General features: G+C 55.0%; 1 protein-coding gene across 1 annotated transcript in view; it reads right to left on the reverse strand.

Moving 5' to 3' along the window:
* Positions 1-19,577, reverse strand: part of SHISAL1 (shisa like 1) — an 89,599-nt gene that overhangs the window by 47,490 nt on the left and 22,532 nt on the right. Inside the window, exons 2-3 of the mRNA XM_054470099.2 lie at positions 10,646-10,744; positions 6,458-6,671 (exon numbers count right to left, since the gene is read on the reverse strand). Coding sequence (XP_054326074.1) covers positions 6,458-6,671; positions 10,646-10,712 — 281 coding nt within the window. The 5' untranslated portion in view covers positions 10,713-10,744. The remainder of the gene's footprint in view (positions 1-6,457; positions 6,672-10,645; positions 10,745-19,577) is intronic.

Raw genomic sequence — 19,577 nt, forward strand, 5'->3', positions numbered from 1 at the left:
TTAACCCGGGAGGCGGAGGTTGTGGTGAGCTGAGATTGTGCCATTGTATTCCAGCCTGGGCAACAAGACGGAAACTCAGTCTTAAAAAAAAAAAAAAAAGGGAGTATGGAGCCCATTGGCAGGAGTGGCCTCGGGTCCATGAGACAAGGTGGATGACTCTGGCGACTAAGGTGTGGGCTCAAGAAGTCAAGGCTGTGTGAATCCAAATCCCAGCTTGGCAAAATTCTCTCTGTGATTTTGGGAAACTGAGCTTCAGTTTCCTTGTCTGTGAAATGGGGATACCTAGACCTCCTACTTCATGGTGTAACTGTGAGGCTGTGAGATAACACGAGGGCCTGGAGAGAGACAGACCCCAGGAATGCTGGTTCGTGTGATTAAGGCACAGAGAGAGTGCTTAATAGGTCTAGACCCAGAGAGGCAAAGTGCCTTGCCCAAGGTCACACAGCAGGATCGAGGTTGTCTAGGGCAGTGGCAGTATGTGGGCTTTGGGCCTGGATATACCTGGTGAAGCAGAGTCTATTACTATCAAAATACCATTGTGCCTGGCTGAGGGCATTCCCAATAGGGTCAATCCCTCTGTCTCTCCTCACCCCACTGGTAACAGGCTTGGACAAATGATGTGCTTTGGCCAATGAAACATGAGCAAAAATGCTGTGGCCACTTCTGAGCAGAAGCTTAGAGACACGACGTGTGTGGCTTCACCACTGCCTTCTCCCTCTACCACGGGGCATCCTGCCCGGGATGGGGGCTGCTTCTCCGGCCTCATCACAGAATGCTTTACACGTAGAACCAAAGAGCCCAAGAAGGACCCAGAGTATGAGCCAAAAGGAAGCCTTCGCTTCTCAAGCTCCTGGGACCTCTGAGGGTGCTCCTCCCCTCGGCATAACCAAGCCCAGGATGACCGATACGGCTGACCCAAACCCTGCTGTGTCCCCTGTGTGCTGTGCGGCTGCAGGCAGGGCTTCACCCTCTCTGAGCCTCAACCCTAGTGAACGGGGCTAGTGGAAGGTCCTTCATAGATAACAGATGGAGGGTGTCAGTGTGAGTCAGGCCCCTCGTGTTGGAGGAAGTCCTCATAAGTGTTCATTCACTTCCTTCCCCTGGGGAAGGGCAAAGCTTTGGGGGTTAGAGGTTTCCCGCATGGCCAAGGGAGGGACCACAGTCTATGCCTGCACATGCTAGGCCTTTGGGTGCACTGTTCTGTCCTCCTAGAGTCCCTCCCCACCTCCCACCCCCTGCGGCCCATCTGCTTGGTGAAGGAACGCCCATGCATCGTGGGAGATGCCACTCCCAGCCACCTCCTCCAGAGACACTTTCCCCGTCCCCAGAGAGAACTGACCACATCCCCTGCAGGACCTGGCCCACCGCGACCCCCACACGGAGGCTTCCACAGATTGCCCAGGGACCCGAGCCTGGGTCGCCAGTGCTGGTGTCTGGCAGTGCCCTGGCATGGGAAGGAGGGCAGTACACCCTGAGTCTGGGTCGCCATTGCTGGTGTCTGGCAGTGCCCTGGCATGGGAAGGAGGGCAGTACACCCTGAGTCTGGGTCGCCATTGCTGGTGTCTGGCAGTGCCCTGGCATGGGAAGGAGGGCAGTACACCCTGAGTCTGAGTCGCCATTGCTGGTGTCTGGCAGTGCCCTGGCATGGGAAGGAGAGCAGTACACCCTGAGTCTGGGTCGCCATTGCTGGTGTCTGGCAGTGCCCTGGCATGGGAAGGAGGGCAGTACACTTCTCACCACGTCAGGGCTCCTGCCCCACCCCTCTCTCCGCAGTCTCTCTATGGCCACGTGGCTGGAAGCGGGCATCTCGCCGTGGTGGTGGGCTTGGCGAGGCTGTTTCCTCTCACTCTGCCTTCCTGCCAGGCAGCCAGAACCAAAACAAACCATTCTGTTCCTCCAGAAAAATACAAATAAATAAGTCATCAGAAGCGCTCTCCTTTTCCCTGTCACCAGCCCCGCCTCCTGGCTGTTTCACCAGCAGGGAGGGCTGTGGCGGGGCGGGGGTGGGGGGGAGGGGTGATGGGGGAGGACCAGGAGCTCTTGCATCTGCATAAAGCCCCCTCCGGGAGTCACATTGGCCTGGTCCCTCTAGACGGGCTGCTGGTGAGTGCTAACCTGTCTAGGATACTGGAACATCCAGCCTCTTAGCTGGGATCTGGTGTGGTCCCCAATGGCACACGAATCCTGGCCTTCTAGGTGCACCAAGGGGTGGCAGAACCAGGGCTCCAGAGCCCCTCAGATCTTCACACCAGTTGTTATCACCCACGTGGTCTGGGACAGGTGACTTCCCCAGCCTGGGCCCCAGCCCCTCCTTCCTCCCATGGTGAGGATTAACGGGCACCATAGGTGTCTTGCCCAGAGGAGCCTGTGATATCGTGTGGCCAGGGCCCCAAATACAGGACAGGCACAGAGGTGGACTCTACCTGGGTCCCCGTGCACACACAGGCCCTCTCCAATCCATCCAATGACCCAGGACTTCAGCCCTGTGTCCTGCTCCCCAAGGCTCATCCTCAAGTCATCCTCTGCCACTGGTCCAGCCCCACCTGGATACCAGGCCCTACTTCAGCTCCCTGGGCTTGGGTCCTCTCCCCAAGGTCCTTGAAACTGGGCAGCTGGGAAGAGGCTTCCATGGCCCCTGACCCGAATTCTTGATCTCCCCTCATTGGGGTCCAGGTCTGGCTGAGGCCACCCTCATGGCTCCTGCTCCTGCAGACACTCTAGGTCCTCTGGGGCCTTATCCCATGCATGGCCTATGCAGCACCAAGCCATTTAAAGCCCTCCAGGGGCCCCTGATGGCCTCAGAAGAAGGTCTATCCACCCTATCCCCCAGGCTAGACAGGACCCCCGGACCCCCTGCCTCCACCAGCTGTTTATTCCCTGGTTCCCCCTTGCTCTTCCACTGGGCTGCAGAGAATTCTGCCCAAAAGTGCTCTTTCCTCTGGGCTGTGGGGCTCCCACCTTCTTAAACACTGTCAGATCTCGAGAATCAAGCACCATGCCTCCCCTGCAGGAGCACCTATGACAGGAGAAGCCTGGGGGAGGAGAAGGAGCTGCATCCTCCTCTGTGTGGGCTCCACACTCACAGCTATGGAGAGGGAAGGTGACGAGAAGATCGCTGGAGAATGACAAGGGATGGGATCTCCCCAGGGCAGCAGCTTAACTGGAAATGATTCTGTGCCCCCGCATTTGGCACTGTCAGGAGCCATTGCTGGTTGTCACCGGGGCGGTGGGGAGGAGGTGCACCGGGTCAGTGGAGGCCATCGGGATGCTACTAAACATCCCACAATGTACAGGGTGGGCCCCACCATGGAGGGTGTCCTGGCCTGAAATGTCAGTGGTGCTGGGGTGGGATCCCTGCTCAGGGGGCCTCTCCTCGGTAGGATCTGCCTCTGTTGGTAGAAGCTCCAGAATGACTAAAGTGATTCCAGACCATCTGGGTTGGCTGCTGGCTCCACCACTAACCGTTGCCTTCATCAGGCAAGTGACTCAACTGCTCTGTGCCTCCCCTTCCTCATCTGCAAAACGGGCTGAGGATGGGCTGCCAGGTAGCTGCAGTGGCATGATAAGGTTGAGTGCAGAGACTCAGCCATATTATGTGCTCCATAAACACTTTCTAGGGCTAAAGATTAAAAATGTAAGTTAAAATTCTGATCCTCAATACTCCCATTCTCCCCAGAGGAAGGCCTTTATTTTTCAGCCCAACTCTTCATCAGCAGCCGCCAAGACCCCCTGTGCTGCTGGAGTGGAGTGTTCCGTGTGAAATCCTGTGCAAATATGCAGATTATAGAAACTTGTGGGCTTCAAAATGAGGATCCCAGACACCAGTCACCAGACCTTGGAGAAGTCTGGTTGTTTTGCCAAGCCTTGTCTGGCGTTCAGCCAGAACTTGCAGCATGACAAGGTCCTTACCCGAGTCCTGGCACTACCCTCGTCTCTCAGGGAATTCGTTTCTTGTCTTATACAAGGCTTGGGTCAAATCCCAGATCTGATTGCAGCCCTGATATGATGGACAGAGCTTGCTGAGTGACTTCACACACAGAATTATTCTAAGGGCTGAGCAGATGGCGAGAGATTCAGGGGAAGCACCCGTGCATTTGAGGAAGGAAGGCTGGGGAACTGGCCTAGGTGGGAGGTGGGGAGATTTGGAACAGGCGGCTTCCCCCTGAGCGAATGCAGCACGGTGGCAAAGCCCTTCAGCCCCAACATCAGACAGAGATCGAGGCTCACACTTGCAACCCACCACCTCCCTTCAACAAACGCCCCTTTCAGAAAGATTTTTCCTTATCATGAAAAAATACATCTGCCCCAAAACTCAGCCTCATGCTTATTGGGAAAATAATTTGAAGCATCACATTAAAATCAGAAGAAGATAAGAAGCCTGACAATTCTAAAGACTGTTTTAGAGGCACTAGCCAACACAATCGGACAAGAAAAAGAAGTGAGGCACAAAAACGGCAAGGTAGGGCGATAAAATTATCATTGTTTACAAGTGGAATAACTGGAAACCTAAGAGAATCAACTGAAAAAAAAATAAGAAATTTCAGTAAGGTGGCTGAATGCAAAATTCCTATCTCAAAATCATTGCTTTTAACAATACTCACAGGATATAGCGGAAGGAAAGACCCAACAGCAACATAAAAAGAAATAACTCGAAATAAATGCAAAATATATGTCTAATATCTATATGAAGAAAACTCTAAAATACTATGAAAGAAAACTGGAACAAATGGAAAGACATTTGTATGGAAATGTTTGACATCATAAAAAGTCAATCCTTGGGTTAACCTGTGAATTCAATATAATCTCAGTAAAAAATACTAACTGGATTTTTTTGGGGGGAGGTAGGGGTACTACACAGCTAATTATAAAATTTGCATGACAGAAGAGCCAGGAGGAGCCCACTAAGATATTAAAACATATTAAAAGTCACAGTGGTTAACGCAGTGAGGCACTAGTGTATAGCCAGAGCAAGTGAAGCCAACTGCGTATCACACTCTACCTCAATACTCAGATTTAGTATATTAAGGTATTTGGTAAGTTTGCATTTCATATCGGTGGAAAAGAGATGGCCAATTTAATAAATGGTGTTGGAATAACCAGCTACCCATTTTGAAAAAAGAATAATACAGTTTAATGCCAACTTTAAAACTTTCATCAAAGTAAATTCCAGAGAGCACAACTACTTAAAGATGAAATATTAAAACGTAAAATAATTAGGAGAAAATGTAGTATTTTTAATGACCTCAGAGCAGGAAACGCCTTTCTTAGTATGATGCAAAAGCCAGAAACCATAAAAGAAAAAAAAATGATAAAATGTGATTATATAACAAAAATTAAGCAGAAGGAAAAAGCGGTATAAAGTCAAAGTCACACTGAGGAAACATTTGTATGGAAACATTCAACAATGAGAAGATGGGAAGATGTTTGTAACTCATCATATTTCCTTCATATATGAAAAGCACCCATAAATAAACAAGAAAAAAAAACAAAAATTCAATAGAAAAATGACAAAAGACACAAACAGCTAGCTCACGGTAAAAGAAATACAAATGTCTCTCAGGCATGTGAAAAGATGGCCAGCTTCACTCATAATAGAGAAATGCATGCTGTTTTGAAACTCCATGACTCTACTTAGCATGCTCTCATTGCTTTTCTACCAGCAAACTCTCTCTTTCTCCACACCTGTGGTCCCCTCCATCAGGCCCCTGATCCCAGTGTATTTTAATCACCTCGAGGAATAGAACGGCATGGGATTAATCTCTGGGTCAATGGTGTCAATCAGTATTTGTTAAATGAATGAAGAATGAATGAAGGAACCTGGTGGATTACAGGCCCAGGCGCCTTCTACGCCTGAAAGCTTTCCAAATCCTTAACCTCACTTAGCTTCTATGGTAACCCTGCAAAGTGAGTATTCTGTGTCCCTTCCTCCCTCCCTCCCTCTTTTCTTTTCTTTTCTTTTTTGAGACGGAGTTTCACTCTTGTCACCCAGGCTGGAGTGCAATGGCGCCATCTCTGCTCACTGCAACCTCTGCCTCCTGGGTTCAAGTGATTCTCCTGCCTCAGCCTCCTGAGTAGCTGGGATTACAGGCACCTGCCACCACACCCTGCTAATTTTTGTATTTTTAGTAGCGATGGGGTTTCACCATGTTGGCTAGGCTGGTCTCGAACTCCTGACCTCAGGTGATCCACCCACCTAATTCTCCCAAAGTGCTAGGATTACAGGTGTGAGCCACTGCACCTGGCCTCTGTGTGCATTTTTCAGATGAGAAGGCTGAAGCTTAGAAGGCACAATGGGCCAAAAACCCTGGTCATCCAAAGACTCTCCCAGACTCCTTCCAGGCCCACCCAACCTTATAGTGGTTACCCAACTGCCTCCCCAGGGGACGGGATTTTGGGAGGCAAGTTGCCTTGCCTGGGTCCCGAGGCAGTGGGGTTGCACCCCCAGAGTGGCACTCACTTGTGCATGTAACCCTCGGAGCTGGCCGTGAGGTTCGCCTGCATCACCGCCTGGAACTCCGTCTCGTTGCAGCAGTATTTGAAGACCGTGTTGTTATGGTGACAACAGAGGATGAAGGTCTTATTGTCCGAGAGCCGGGGGCAGTGGAAGCCGAAGTGGTAGCGGCCTTTGTGGTCTGTGTATGGTTCACAGACCCGGAAATGTGCAGACAAGACTGGAAGACAGAGTCACCAGGCTCAGAGGGGTCCCTCACCAGTCCATGGGTGCCAAGAGGCAGGGGGACTGGCCGGCCTCTTCTCAGGTCCTGCCTACTTCTTCCCTCCCCTGGATGCCTTTGTGGTCCACTGTGAGCCTCACCTCTGGGTTTCAATTACCCCCAGCCTCCCAGCCCTGGTTACACTCTCTGTGTCACCCAGACTGGCTGGTCCTGGAGGGCAGGGCTGGCTCTCCGGCTTCGGTGAACATGCTTGACATGCAGCAGTCACTCAATTAGGAAATCAGCCTTAACTGAGCACCTACTGTATGTTTCACAGACCCATCTCATTTAACTCACACAGCCAAGCAAGTTTGAGATCCCACTTTACAGATGGAGAAACTGAGGCTCAGAGACCTAAGGTGGCTTGCCCGAGCTGATATGTGTTGGAGGGACAGGAATGGAACTCAGGCCTGGATTCGAAGTTTGGGGCCCTCTCCAGTCTTGTATCACTAGCTCTTCATTCCCAGGTGGGCCGTGGTGGACCCGTTGCTAAGTCCAGGCTGGCCCGGGTGGTGGCTGGCATAGGTGCAAGGACCTCTTGGGTACCTCTTGTGTCAAAAACAGCAGACCATCCGTTCCGTGGTTTCTACTAAACTAGTACCCTAGGCCCCAAGGTCCCCAAGGGCCTGCCTCAGTCACCCCCACCTCACGGTGGTAGCTCCGCCTTGGCCTGGAACCCTCCCACCACTCTGCTCAGGGGTGGAGGCCCCTATTCAACCACCAGTGCTACTGCAAACCCAGGACAGTATTTACGAGTCGTGCCGATGGTGATAAACAGGACTGAAAGTCTGAACAAATATAACAATGGAAAAAACCTAGAGCCCGCTCTCTCAGGCTTAATTAGTATCTTCATAAAAGAGATCGTTGTATCTAATTTGTATCACTGAAAAGGGGCTTCGCTGGCTGAATACATTCCTTCAACCACAAAGGCAGTGGCTTTGCAGGAGCTCCTCCAGCTCGTTGAAAGCTCTGTGTCTGCTGAGAGGTTATTAGACTGCAGCCCACACAGCTCCCCGCCTGCCCACCCGGGGCTGCCGCAGGGGAGTCCCAGCTGGGCTGGGCTGGCAGATGGGCAGGCGGCCTTCACGTGCCGGGGTGCTGAGGCTGCCTCGGGTGGGGCATGAAATTCCACACCCCTTCCCCCACAGACAGCACCCTCTTCTGTGAGGCTGGGCATGACCACTGCGAGAGAAAGGTCTCAGCTTTGGGGGAACCAGGTGGGAGCTCTCCAGGCCCCCTTCTCTTCCTCAACCTTAAGAAAGAAGAAGACCCCCTCTGGGGATGCAGAGGTTATTAAGGGAGCCCCAAGTAGACAGCTGTCTCACTCCATCTCATTTATTCCCATCGTACAGGGGAGAAAACTGTGGCTCAGAGCAGCAGTTCCCAAAGTGTGGCCCCTGATCGGCCTCGAGGGCATCCCCGGACGGCTTGTCAGAAATGCAGATTCTCAGGCCACTGGGCTTCTGAATCAGAAGTTCTGGGGTAGGCCCCGCCATCTGTCCTGGCAAGCCCTGCAGGGGATGCTGATGGGCTTGGGTTTGGGACCCACTGGCCTAGCGGCAAGGGGCAGAGGCAGCTGGCTAGTTCCGGCCACTGTCTGGGTCACTGCCCAGGTCAGTGAGGAGGCCCTGCTCAGGCTCAGTGTGTGGACAGCTGGAGAGGGACCAGGCACACTCACACTGCTGGTCAGAAAGTCTAGCTTAGGCCCTGGGACCAGCCCGTGAGGCTACCACAGGACTCAGGGAGGGAAGGGACGGAGCGGTAGGGCAGCATGGAGGGGGCAGCCTTTGAGCTGCGCCTCTAGGGACTGGGAGGAGCCTGATATGCAGAGATGGGGGGCTGGGGAGGGGAGGCCCGGCAAGGTTAGGGTATGTGGAAGGGTCCTGCCCATTACCAGCACCCAGCTCACCCGGCCATCACTGGGCGGTCAGCGCCACGGGCTTTGGCCATTTGGTAATGATGAGGCCTCCCCAGCTGCCTTCCCAGAGCCAACACAGCCCTGGGCTGGAAGCCAGGACAACCGGGTGGGAGTCCTGGCATGAGGCTGCCTGGGCCATCGTGACCTCTCTGGCCACCTCCCCTCACTGATGAAAGACTCATGATCTCCAAGGGGGGTTGGGGGCTCCCAGGAACGTTTTGTAAACAGCAAGGTGCAGCCCCCACCTAGAGAAAGAGGCTGTGCATGCACTAGTGTCACTAGGAGCACTAGGGGCAGTAAAGGGCAGTAAAGGGCAGCATCCGTGGGCTTCTGCTCTGGGGCATGGCATGACTCCAGGCCGAGGGACACTCTGTTAGGAGGCCCCAGCAGAGCAGGGACACGAAGGAGAGAGCCGCATTTCGGGCCCCCAAGCCTCAACCATGAACGCACCCCTGTGTGCACAGCTCCACGTAACTCCTGCATCTGGATGGTCCTCATTCACTGGCTGGCCCCTCCCCTGAAGGGGTGACCTCGGGCAGGCCGCTTTCCTTCTGAGTGTCTCACCTTCCTCATTTGTAAAATGGGCTGAGTGGGTCCATCCTCCAGGGACGGTGAGGACCAGGTGAGCCAAAGCATGGGAAGCATCTGGGGTGGGGAGAGCAGCTGGGTGGCCCCCAGACCCCTGACCTGGGCGTGGCTTTGGCTTTGCTGTCCGGGGAGCCCTGCCAAGCACCCCCAGACACCCTCATAGCCTCCCTCTGAGCTGCCCCCAGCAAAGGGGCAGGGGCTGAAAACCACCAGGCCCGTGTCAGTGACCCTATTAGAGCATGCGGGCATGAGGAGGTACAGAGAGACATAGAGACAGAGACAGAGAGACAGAGACAGAGAGATGGAGACAGAGAGATGGAGACCGAGTCAGAGAAAGACAGAGAGAGACAGACCGAAAAAGACAGAGGCAGACATAGACAGAGACAGAGACACAGAGAGACAGACAGAGACAGAGACACAGAGACAGACACAGAGACACAGAGAGACAGACAGAGACAGACACAGAGACATAGACAGAGACAAAGACAGAGAGACAGAGAGACAGAGACAGAGACACAGAGAGACAGACAGAGACAGAGACACAGAGACAGACACAGAGACACAGAAAGACAGAGACAGAGAGACAGAGACAGAGACAGACACAGAGACAGACAGAGACAGACACAGAGACACAGAGAGACAGACAGAGACAGACAGAGACAGACAGAGACAGACACAGACACAGAGAGACAGAGACAGAGAGAGACAGAGATACAGAGACAGACACAGACACACAGAGAGACAAACAGAAAGACAGAGAGATAGACAAAGAGACACCGAGAGACAGAGACCCAGAGACACAGAAAGACAGAGGGAGAGGAAGCCGGAGAGCCGGAGGGGGCTCCTTGCTGGGAGCAGGCCCTGGCTGGGGAGCAGGGCTGCCCTTGAACTTGGGCTCTCAGCTCTAGCTGGGAGGAGCAGAGGACTTAGTTTGTGCTCATCCTTGTAACTGGGAGAGCAGGAGCCCACCTGCGACCTAAACTGGGATCCCAGGGACAGCCCAGGAGGCTGGTAGGGCTAGAATCCACTAACTGCCTTGTCCCAGGCAAGTCAAGTCCCTCTCCAAGCCTCAGTTTCCTCATCTATAAAATGGGATGACTGGGACACTGCCTAACCTTGTCTTGCAGGGACAAAGGAAAGAACGTGAGTCAGGGCTTCTCCCAAGGGTCCTGGCAGCCAGCTGAGCTCCCATGGGAAGTCCCAGGGCTGCGGTGCCCAGTAGAGACAGAGACAGAGAGACAGAGACAGACAGAGACCAACCACACAGCAACCAACATCAGCTGCTCACCAGACGGGTGCCAGTAAGGTGGAGGACAAAAGGCAAGCCTCTGTGTGCCCCGAGAACACCAGATGGGCCAGCACGAATCTCAGGAAGAGACCACACCCCCCCATGCCGCCCCCACCCCCGGCATCCACGGAGTTTTACCTGCAGAAAACAGCAACGAGAAGAGGACGGCGAGCACGTTCAAGGACTGCTGGCCACAACTGGTCATCGTCTGGCTTGCATTGATCCGTCCAGAGCTGCCTGTTCAATGAGAGCCACGAGAGGCTGGGTGTGGGCTGTCTCACCCGACACTGGCTTTGCTGCCCACAGCGGGGGACGGGCAGGCGGGCAGCGGGCAGGAGAGCGAGTTTGTCGGGAGCAGGGGCCAGGTGCGGACGATGGAGATGCCGCCATCCAATTTCCTTTCTGGAATGAATGACCTTCCCCCACAAGCCAACTGTCACCTCCTTTCCTTTTCATGGTAAAATGAGACTTAATCAAAGGAGGACGGATGGCTCAGGTGGTGGAAATGACCGGCCGGCAGATGCTGGTGGGCAGGTGCCAGAGCTGCACGAGTGAGGATGCCCGGGCTGGCTCGGCCACCTCGAGGAGCTTACAGGACCCAGGTCCCCTGCTGTGTCGCTAAGGTGGAGGGTTTCATGGTGACTTCCATGAACCCCTCCACAAGTATGCACAGAGCCAGCAGCTTCCCAGGCACGAGGCACACAGCAGTGCATGAAATAGAAGTGGTTCCTCCCTGGAGCCCCTGTGTTCTACTCAGGAAGGCTGACAACACGCAAACAAATGAATGTTTAAAATGCTCCGAGCTTCTGAGTACATATCCCAAGGCGCAGAAAACAGGGACTCGAACAGATACGTACACAAACCCGTGTTCCCAGCAGCATCCTTCACCTTAGTCAACAGGTAGAGGCAACCCATGTGCCCATCGAGGGACGGATGGATCAACAAAAGGTGGCCCATCATACAATGCACATTACTCTCCCAAAACAGGAGGGAAACTATGATACATGCTACAGCAGGGGGATCCCAGAGGGAATTATGCTCATGAATAATAGGCGAGGCACAGAAGAACACAGACTACGAGATTCCACCTACATGGGGTCCCTAGAGGAGTCCCATTCACAGGAGATTTGTCATTGGGTCAAAAGCAGAATGGAAGGTGCCAGGGGTTTGGGGGAGGGGGATGGGGAGTGAGTGTTTCATGGGTGTAGAGTTGCAGTTTGGGAAGATGAAAAAGTTCTGGAGGTGCATGGTGGGGAGGGTCGCACAACACTGAATTTACTCAATGCCACTGACTGTCCACTTAAAAAGGGTTAAAGTATGGTGGCCCACGCCACCCAGGCGTGTAATCCCAGCACTTTGGGAGGCTGAGGCGGGCGGATCACCTGAGGTCAGGAGTTCAAGACCAGCCTGACCAACCTGGAGAAACGCTGTCTCTACCAAAAATACAAAATTAGCCGGGCATGCTGGTGCATGCCTGTAGTCCCAGCTACTTGGGAGGCCAAGGCAGGAGAACAGCTTGAACCCGGGAGGTGGAGGCTGCAGTGAGCTGAGATCATGCCATTGCACTCCAGCCTGGGCAACAGAGCGAGACACTGTCTCAAAACAAAAAAAGGAGCAGGGAGGAGTTAAAGTAGTAAGTTCTCTGTAATGTATATTTTGCCACAATAAAAAAAAAATTTTTAATATTATGAGGGAAAATAAAGCGAGGCGTGTCTGGGGAGTGGTGCAGAGAATGGTGATGGGGGAGCTGCCTTAGAAGGGTGGTAAGGAGGGCCTCTCTGAGAAGGTGACGTCTGAGCAGACCCTTGAGTGAGGCGGGAGAGGCCATGTGGCTCTCTGGAAGAAGAATGCTGCAGACGGAGGGATAGCAGGAGCAAAGGCCCTGGGGTGGGTGCGGTGAGGAGCCAGCAGGGGCAAAGGCCCTGGGGTTGGGCCACTAGAGACAGGGCTTTGGGCCCTGAGGGGACAGGATTACTTAGACTATGATCACCCCGTCTCCCATAGGAGTTGGAAACGGAGGCTAGGAGAGGCCATCTATGTGCTCTGTGTAACAGCGTCGTCCTCCCAGAGCCCCTGTTGCCTGCTTGTATCTGGTGGGAGCGGTAGAGATGAGAGATGGGAGTTGATTTGCTGAGCATCTACTATGTGCCCGGCTCTGGGCCAGAAGAGGTACTGTACCCCATCCTCTCCCTGGTGGCACCCTGTTATGGTATGTGAATTGTGTTCCCCCCCAAATTCACATGTTGAAGTCCTAACTCCCAGGACTCAGGTTGACCCTGTTTGGAAATGGGTCATCTCGGAGATCATTAGTTAAGATGAGGTCACCATGGTGAAGTAGGGGGGCTCCCTAATCCAAGAAGACTGGTGTTTTTATAAAAGGGGACAATTTGGACAAAGAAACACATGTGCAAGGAAGACGGTGCCATGGGAAGATGGAGGCAGAAGTTGGGGTGATGCACGTGTAAGCCAAGGAATGCCAAAGATCGCCAGCGAACCCCCAGGAACAGATTCGCCCCTACAGCCTCATAAGGACCCAACCCTGCTGACACCTTGACTTGGACTTCCAGCCTCCAGAGTAAATTCCTTGACTTGGACTTCCAGCTGAGAGAGTAAATTCCTCTTGTTGAAGCCTCCTGGTTTGAGGAGCTTTGCTAGGCAGCCCGAGCAAACAGGTACAGCCTTTCACATGGAGCCTGCTCCGTGGAAGGGCTGGGTTGGGCCCACATGAGGAAGCTCACCTGCATACTTGGGGGCAGGGTCTGATGTGAGGGTGGTAGGGCCTGGAGAGCCCCGAATCCCACCCGGGTGGGAGACCCTGAGGACCTCCTGGCCTGGCTGAGCCACCGTCCCATCCCCCAACCCCACCTCCACCATCTGCAGAGCAGACTCCCTGCCCGTGCCTTCCTGTCCATGCCAGGTGAGGCCCTCCGCCCCCCAGGAGGATGGTTTCAGAGTTGAACCTGCAGTGCAGGGATCTGCTGCCAGACCACACGTTTCTGAAAGAAGAGCTGATGGAAGACGATGCATAGCCCAAAGAAAAAGCTCCTCTGCTTGCCCAGAGTGTCCTGGCACCTGCTCTGGGCCCTGGGAGCCAGCCAGCGGCTGTCTTGCCCTCCAGAGCTCACAGCCTGGTCAGGGAGAGCAGAGGGGACAGCCACCTGGGTCCCAGGGCAGTTCCGAATGCTGCTTTACTGGGGGCAGAGTTAGGGCTCTAGGCAGGCAGAAAGGAAAACCACTCGGGCCACTCAGAGTTTGGAGACTTTGGAGCGAGGAGACGGGGTAAAACTCAAGGCCAAACGCACAGCGCTCATGGCCTGGCCCTGGCCTGGGCCCTGCTTCTGCAGTCTTGGTCTCCTCCCCTGTAGCACGGGCATTGTGGCGGGAGCTGGGACGTCAGGTGCTGACCTTGTGAAGTCTGGTTAGAACAAGGGAAGGGACTGTCAGGAATGTAAAATGCCACTGAAACGCAGGCCCCTAACACTAAGCTTACTCATCTCTTCCTCTGGGGAGGGGCCCCCGCCATCCACCCGCAGGCCTCTCTGCTCCCACCACTGCCCTGCTCGTCCCTGGGGGCTGTAAGCTGCTTAATTGCTCTGAGCCTGGGCCTTCTCCCAGCCTCCTTCTGGCCCTCCTGGGAGGATGAGCCGAGGTCAAGCATCCGGGAGTGCTCAGGAATGGATTTCTCTGGGGGAGTCCTATGGATCAGCCCTGGAAAATGCACTGTGGGAGTGGAGAGTGACAGGACCTCTGAGATGCCTCCCCCGTGCTCCATTCTACAGATGGGGAAGCCGAGGCCCAATAAGAGTTGAAACAGGTCCCCAGACTCCAGCTCCTCTGGCCCCCATAGGGTGGGGCTGCCCCAGTTCTGTAGCTGGGACTCAGGTCCAAGAGCTGGTAGGTTTGTTGAGTGAATGAGGAGGATCTGCCTTAGCCACAGGCCTGGCCCCCTGCTCCTGCTGCTCCAACTCCCTACAAAGCCCTGAGTGTACTGGCTGATGTTGGGGGGCTGTTGTTCACCCCTGGGGGGTACCCTTCCTTCACCCCTAGGAGTCCAAATCCTGCATCACTTTAGAAGCTGCTTCAGTACCACCTCCTCCAGGAAGCCTGCCGTGATTTTATCAGCTGGAAAATGTTTGCCAACCCCCCCCAACTGAGGCCTATAGTATTCCATCTCTTCTTTTATTTATGTGTTAATTCATTTATTCATTCACTTATTCTCTCAACACCCACTTGCTGACCTGCACTCGGGGCCAGGTCCTGGGCTGGTCTCTAGGAACACAGAAGAGGTGAGTCCCTGCCCTCAGGGAGCACAGGCAAGGGAGCCTAGCAGCCTCCCGTTATGCTATTCTTCCCAGGACCTCTTCTGCTAGGCCATGACGGTCCTGGCCAGGGCTGGCCCTTAGCCCCCGATCTGCCAAGCAGACCCCACCTCTGCCTTCAGAGACCCAGGGTCCAGAGCTGGAGAGGCCTTTATGCCTCTGGGGGACAGTTCCAGAGATGAACGCACACTGCAGAGATTTCCTGTGAGACAACGTGGTTCTAGGAAAGGACAGTGTGCAGCCTGAAGCCGGGGGCTGGGGCTTAGGAGTTCCACGGACTGGGTGGGAATCCCAGCCCTGCGGGACACCAGCCTTGGGCCCTGAGGCACACCCTGTGGTCATGTGGATTTGCACACTACAGGTGTCCCCGCCACAGCACGCTGTGGTTGCACTGGTCCCACGTCCAGCCTGGGCTTTTCTTGGGGGTCTGTTCGGCATCCATGGCCTGGCTGTGCCCCCAACCCCCTGAGTCTGGCCTGAGATGGGTCAATGTGCAATCAAAGCCACAGCCCTGTATGCTGGACAAAAGCCCCAGGGGCGTGTGGGGAACTCTGGATGAAGGGGTCTGGGGGTTTCTGCATGAGGAGGTAGGGGCTGCCCTTACTCCCCAGGCCCCCAAGGCAGCTCAGGCCCAGAGCTGAAAGCTGAAACCTCAGTAGAAAGAATAACTCGCATGTGTCACGAGAAGTTACCTAAGTAAAAATTCCATTTCTAATGATCTGAGACAGCAAAGCTTAGAAGCCAACCTCCCCATTCCAAGCTAGATCAGAAAGCTGCTTTGGAAACCTCCTCGGGCCTTGGGGACCAGCCAGCTGCTGTGATCCCAGTCAGGCTTCCACAAGGCGGCCAGCCTCAGGGCCATGAGTTCAATAGCACTGATGTTCACAAGGCCAAAGCCATCACCTTGGGTCCCTCCGTGGGGTGTGCAGAGGGGGAACTGAGTTCAGGGAGCTCTGATAACGATGGCGTGTGTGGAGGGGACCTGGGATCTGGGAGCTGTGATGACAATGGCGTGTGTGGAGGGGATCTGGGATCTGGGAGCTGTGACGACGATGGCGTGTGCGGAGGGGACCTGGGCTCGGGGAACTCAGATGACGATGGTGTGTGCGGAGGGGACCTGGGCTCAGGGAGCTCTGATGATGATGGTGTGTGCAGAGAGGACCTGGGATATTGGAGCTGTGATGACGATAGCGTGTGCAGAGGGGACCTGGGCTCAGGGAGCTCTGATGACGATGGTGTGTGCAGAGCGGACTTGGGCTCGGGGATCTGTGATGACAACGGCGTGTGTGGAGAGGACCTGGGCTCGGGGAACTCAGATGAGGATGGTGTGTGTGGAGGGCACCTGGGATCTGGGAGCTCCGATGACGATGGTGTGTGTGGAGGGGACCTGGGATCTGGGAGCTGTGATGACGATGGCGTGCGCAGACGAGACCTGGGCTCAGGGAGCTCTGATAATGATGGCGTGTTACACCACTGGGCAACATCACCTGAGGGGCCCCACAAATGAGGTCTGTGGGACACCACTCCAGCAGCCCAAGAACAGGCCTGAAAGGGTGTCCACTGTCCTCCATCCTCCTGCGGGCCTTGTGCTGCCTGCCACCTGGGGCTGCTGACCGAGGCTGGCTCACCCTGCCACCTGGGGCTGCTGATCCAGGCTGGCTCACACTCGCAGAGTTCTTGGTGCACCAGGCTGAACCCTGGTATTCACCACACTGTCTCAGGTGACCCCCATGTCAGCCTAAGGAGGTGGATCACCAAGCTCCCATCTCAGAAGGGGGAAGCTGAGACCCAGAGAGGTGAAGTGAGTTGCCCAAGGTCACACAGCCACTCAGCAGCAAAGCTCACTCTACCTCCTGGCACTGAAAAAGCTTCTGAGGCCTCCTGAGGACCCCCAGAAAGCACATTTACCACAGACAGATTAGATTTATCCTCCCGGGTTCTATTTCTCTGATAATTGGTAAACTGCCTAAGATGGTAGTCCGTGGCCAACAACAAAACTCAAACAACTGGAAGAACGTTCTGGCTGAGTGGGATGTTCCTGAACGCTCGTTGTTTGACCACAGCCAGAATCACGAGTCAGGCATGCATCTCTGTGGGCCACCGCTCCGGTCAGCCTGGGACTTGCTGCTCCGAGATTTGAAGGTTATTTTTAAACACCGAACTTGGCGAGGCTGGGGAAGGAGAGAAAGGAGGGCACGTGAAGAGAAACAGAGCTGGGAAGATGAATTAAACCCCACCGGGAACAGCAACGGATCTGTTTTTGTGTCAGCCAGGTTCAGCAGGGCAGGATGCAGGATGGCCTGCAGGGCGGGGCTGAGGCCTCAGACTTCCACAGGCCTGGAAGCTGACCTGATGCCTGGAGACCCCCTACAGCACTGGGGGCTTCCAGCCAGCTCCTCCTCAGCCCACCACACCCCACTTCTGGGCACGACCAAGCGCGACACTTCCAGTCCATTGCAGGGCTGGGTCTAGGGCAGCAGGGCTTGGGGGTCGAGCCCTCTGCCTGGGGCCAAGTCCTGTCTTCACCTTCTGTAACCACATCCCATGTGACCTGGGGTGACACCTGAGCCTCAGTGTCCTCAGCCCTAGAATGGGGACGAACATTGGCATCTAATTCACCAACTAAAGGAAGTGAGGCATCGAAGTCTTGGACAGACCTGGCCACGTGCTTCTTGCTGCTGCTGTCTCTGACTCTGCCTCTTCCATCAACCCAAGCCCTAGGCGGCCCCCAGAGCCAGCTTTCCCAAGTACCCACCTAATCACCTACCTGCCCCCTTGGGTTCAAGGCTGTGCTCACACCTGAGGCCCCTTGTGGCCTGGCCCTGTGGCCATCTTGCCCTCCCTGTTCCCGGAGCTTCAGCCCTCTGGGTCTGTGGTGCTTCTGGGCCTTTACTCATGCCGTTCCCCTATGCTAGGACCACCCTTCCCCTCTCCAAAGCTGTAGCCTGGAGGCTCATCCTGAGTGGCCACCTCTCAGGGCAGCTCTCCCCGCTGTGATTCTCTCACTCCCCAGGTGAGCTTCTGACACTCTGACTTCCCCCCTCCCCAGGGTGGTCTCGGTCTGTCTGGAGGCTGTGCTAGGGCAGGGGCTGGGTGGGGTTCATCCGGGGCCAGCATGGACAGGAGCACTCTGTGCAGCCTGCCTGGTTTGTGTCCTAACTTGAGAGTGAGCTGGGAGAACAGAGCATGGGCTGCCGAGGGTGGCAGAACCGGAACCTCTGCCCCAGGGTTGGCCCTCCTTAGACAAGGGCCATGCTCGGGCCTGAACCCCACAGGATGGAGAACAAAGGACAAGTGGCCTGTTCCCCAAACATATCCCACCTACTCTACTGTCATGGGGGCGGGAGGCTGACCTTGGGGTGAGGATGAGTCTTGCCCAGCATTCTGGGTGTGAAGCGGCTGGTGGCGGAGCTCAGGAGTCTGGGCCTTTGCCCGGCTGGTCCTGCCCCTGGGCATCCCTTTCCCCACCGTGGATGTCCAAATTGAACCTGCCCATGGGGACTGGCTCAAGTGCCACCTCATCCACAAGCAGCCCCAGTTGCCCGCCCTCCTGACCCCACTGTTCAGGGAGTGGTTTCTCTCCTGGTCACCACTCAGGGATCACCTAATGAGTCTCTACTGTGGACCAACAGTGCTGGGCATGGGGGATTCCTGCTGCCATGAGCCTTACAGCCTGGGGGGAGGCGGTCACAGACAGTAGATTACGTAATGATGAGTAATTCTATGTGGGCACGATGATTAGCAGTTGTAGCATTAGCATGGATTAGTAATTCAACAGGGCAGGGCTCTCTGGGGCCTCACCAACAGTCCTGTGGGTAGGCAGCGGCCCAGCAGAAGGGCAGGAAGTACAGACGAGGAGACAGGGGCTAGCAGCTGCAGAGCACCCAAGACCCGGGCAGAGCATGGCGCCCATTGCTCCCCGTTCCTCACCCATTCCCTTCCCACCCAGCCCTATGCTGTACCCTCAGTCTCCCCGTTACGCAGATGGAGAATGTGGGGCTCGGAGAGGGGACTCGAACCCCGGGGTCTGCTCCTGTGCCCTGTCTCCACGACTCATAAGAGTGTTTACCCCTGCAGGCAGCACTTGTGTGCATGCCTGTCTCCACACAGCACACACATGCACACACGTGTACACATATGTATCATCACGGATGTTTAACCTCCGCAAGTTTCCCAGTCTCCAGGGCCTTTCCTCGGCAGTGCAGACCTAATCCTGAGTTTGTGAACTTTTGTTTTCAGGACATCCACTTAGAGGTTATGAAATCTCACTCTGAAACGTGAAGTCCAGGAATAAACACTTCTTGAGGCTCCATGCCTGCATATGAAGTGAGATCAAAGCATGTCTTTGTGAGCCCTTCATACTTGCAGGAGGAAGCAGCAGGAGAGAACTAGGACATCTTTCCTCGCTGTGCTGGCCAGGACCGGGGCAGCCAGAGTGTATGGCTGGAGAAGGACAGAGAGGCAGCCCGTTCACCTGCAGCTGGGGTGCCGGGCTCCACGGCTGACAGCGAGTGAGAAGGGCCAGCACCTCACACCCTAGTAACAGCCAATGTGACTTCAGCCCTGCTGACCCGATGCCTAGCCCTGCAGCGGTCACATCTCCAAACCCAGCCCTGCTGAGACCATTTCATTTTTGCTCATCTCTATGGGCCGCACAGGCCTGACACGTAGTAGGCACTTTGTAAACATGTGTTAATTGGTTGAATGAACATAGGCAATGATCATCTCCATTTCTGAGATAAATAAACCAC

Source organism: Pongo pygmaeus, chromosome 23, assembly GCF_028885625.2.
Source record: "Pongo pygmaeus isolate AG05252 chromosome 23, NHGRI_mPonPyg2-v2.0_pri, whole genome shotgun sequence".
NCBI classification, from domain to species: Eukaryota; Metazoa; Chordata; class Mammalia; order Primates; family Hominidae; genus Pongo; species Pongo pygmaeus.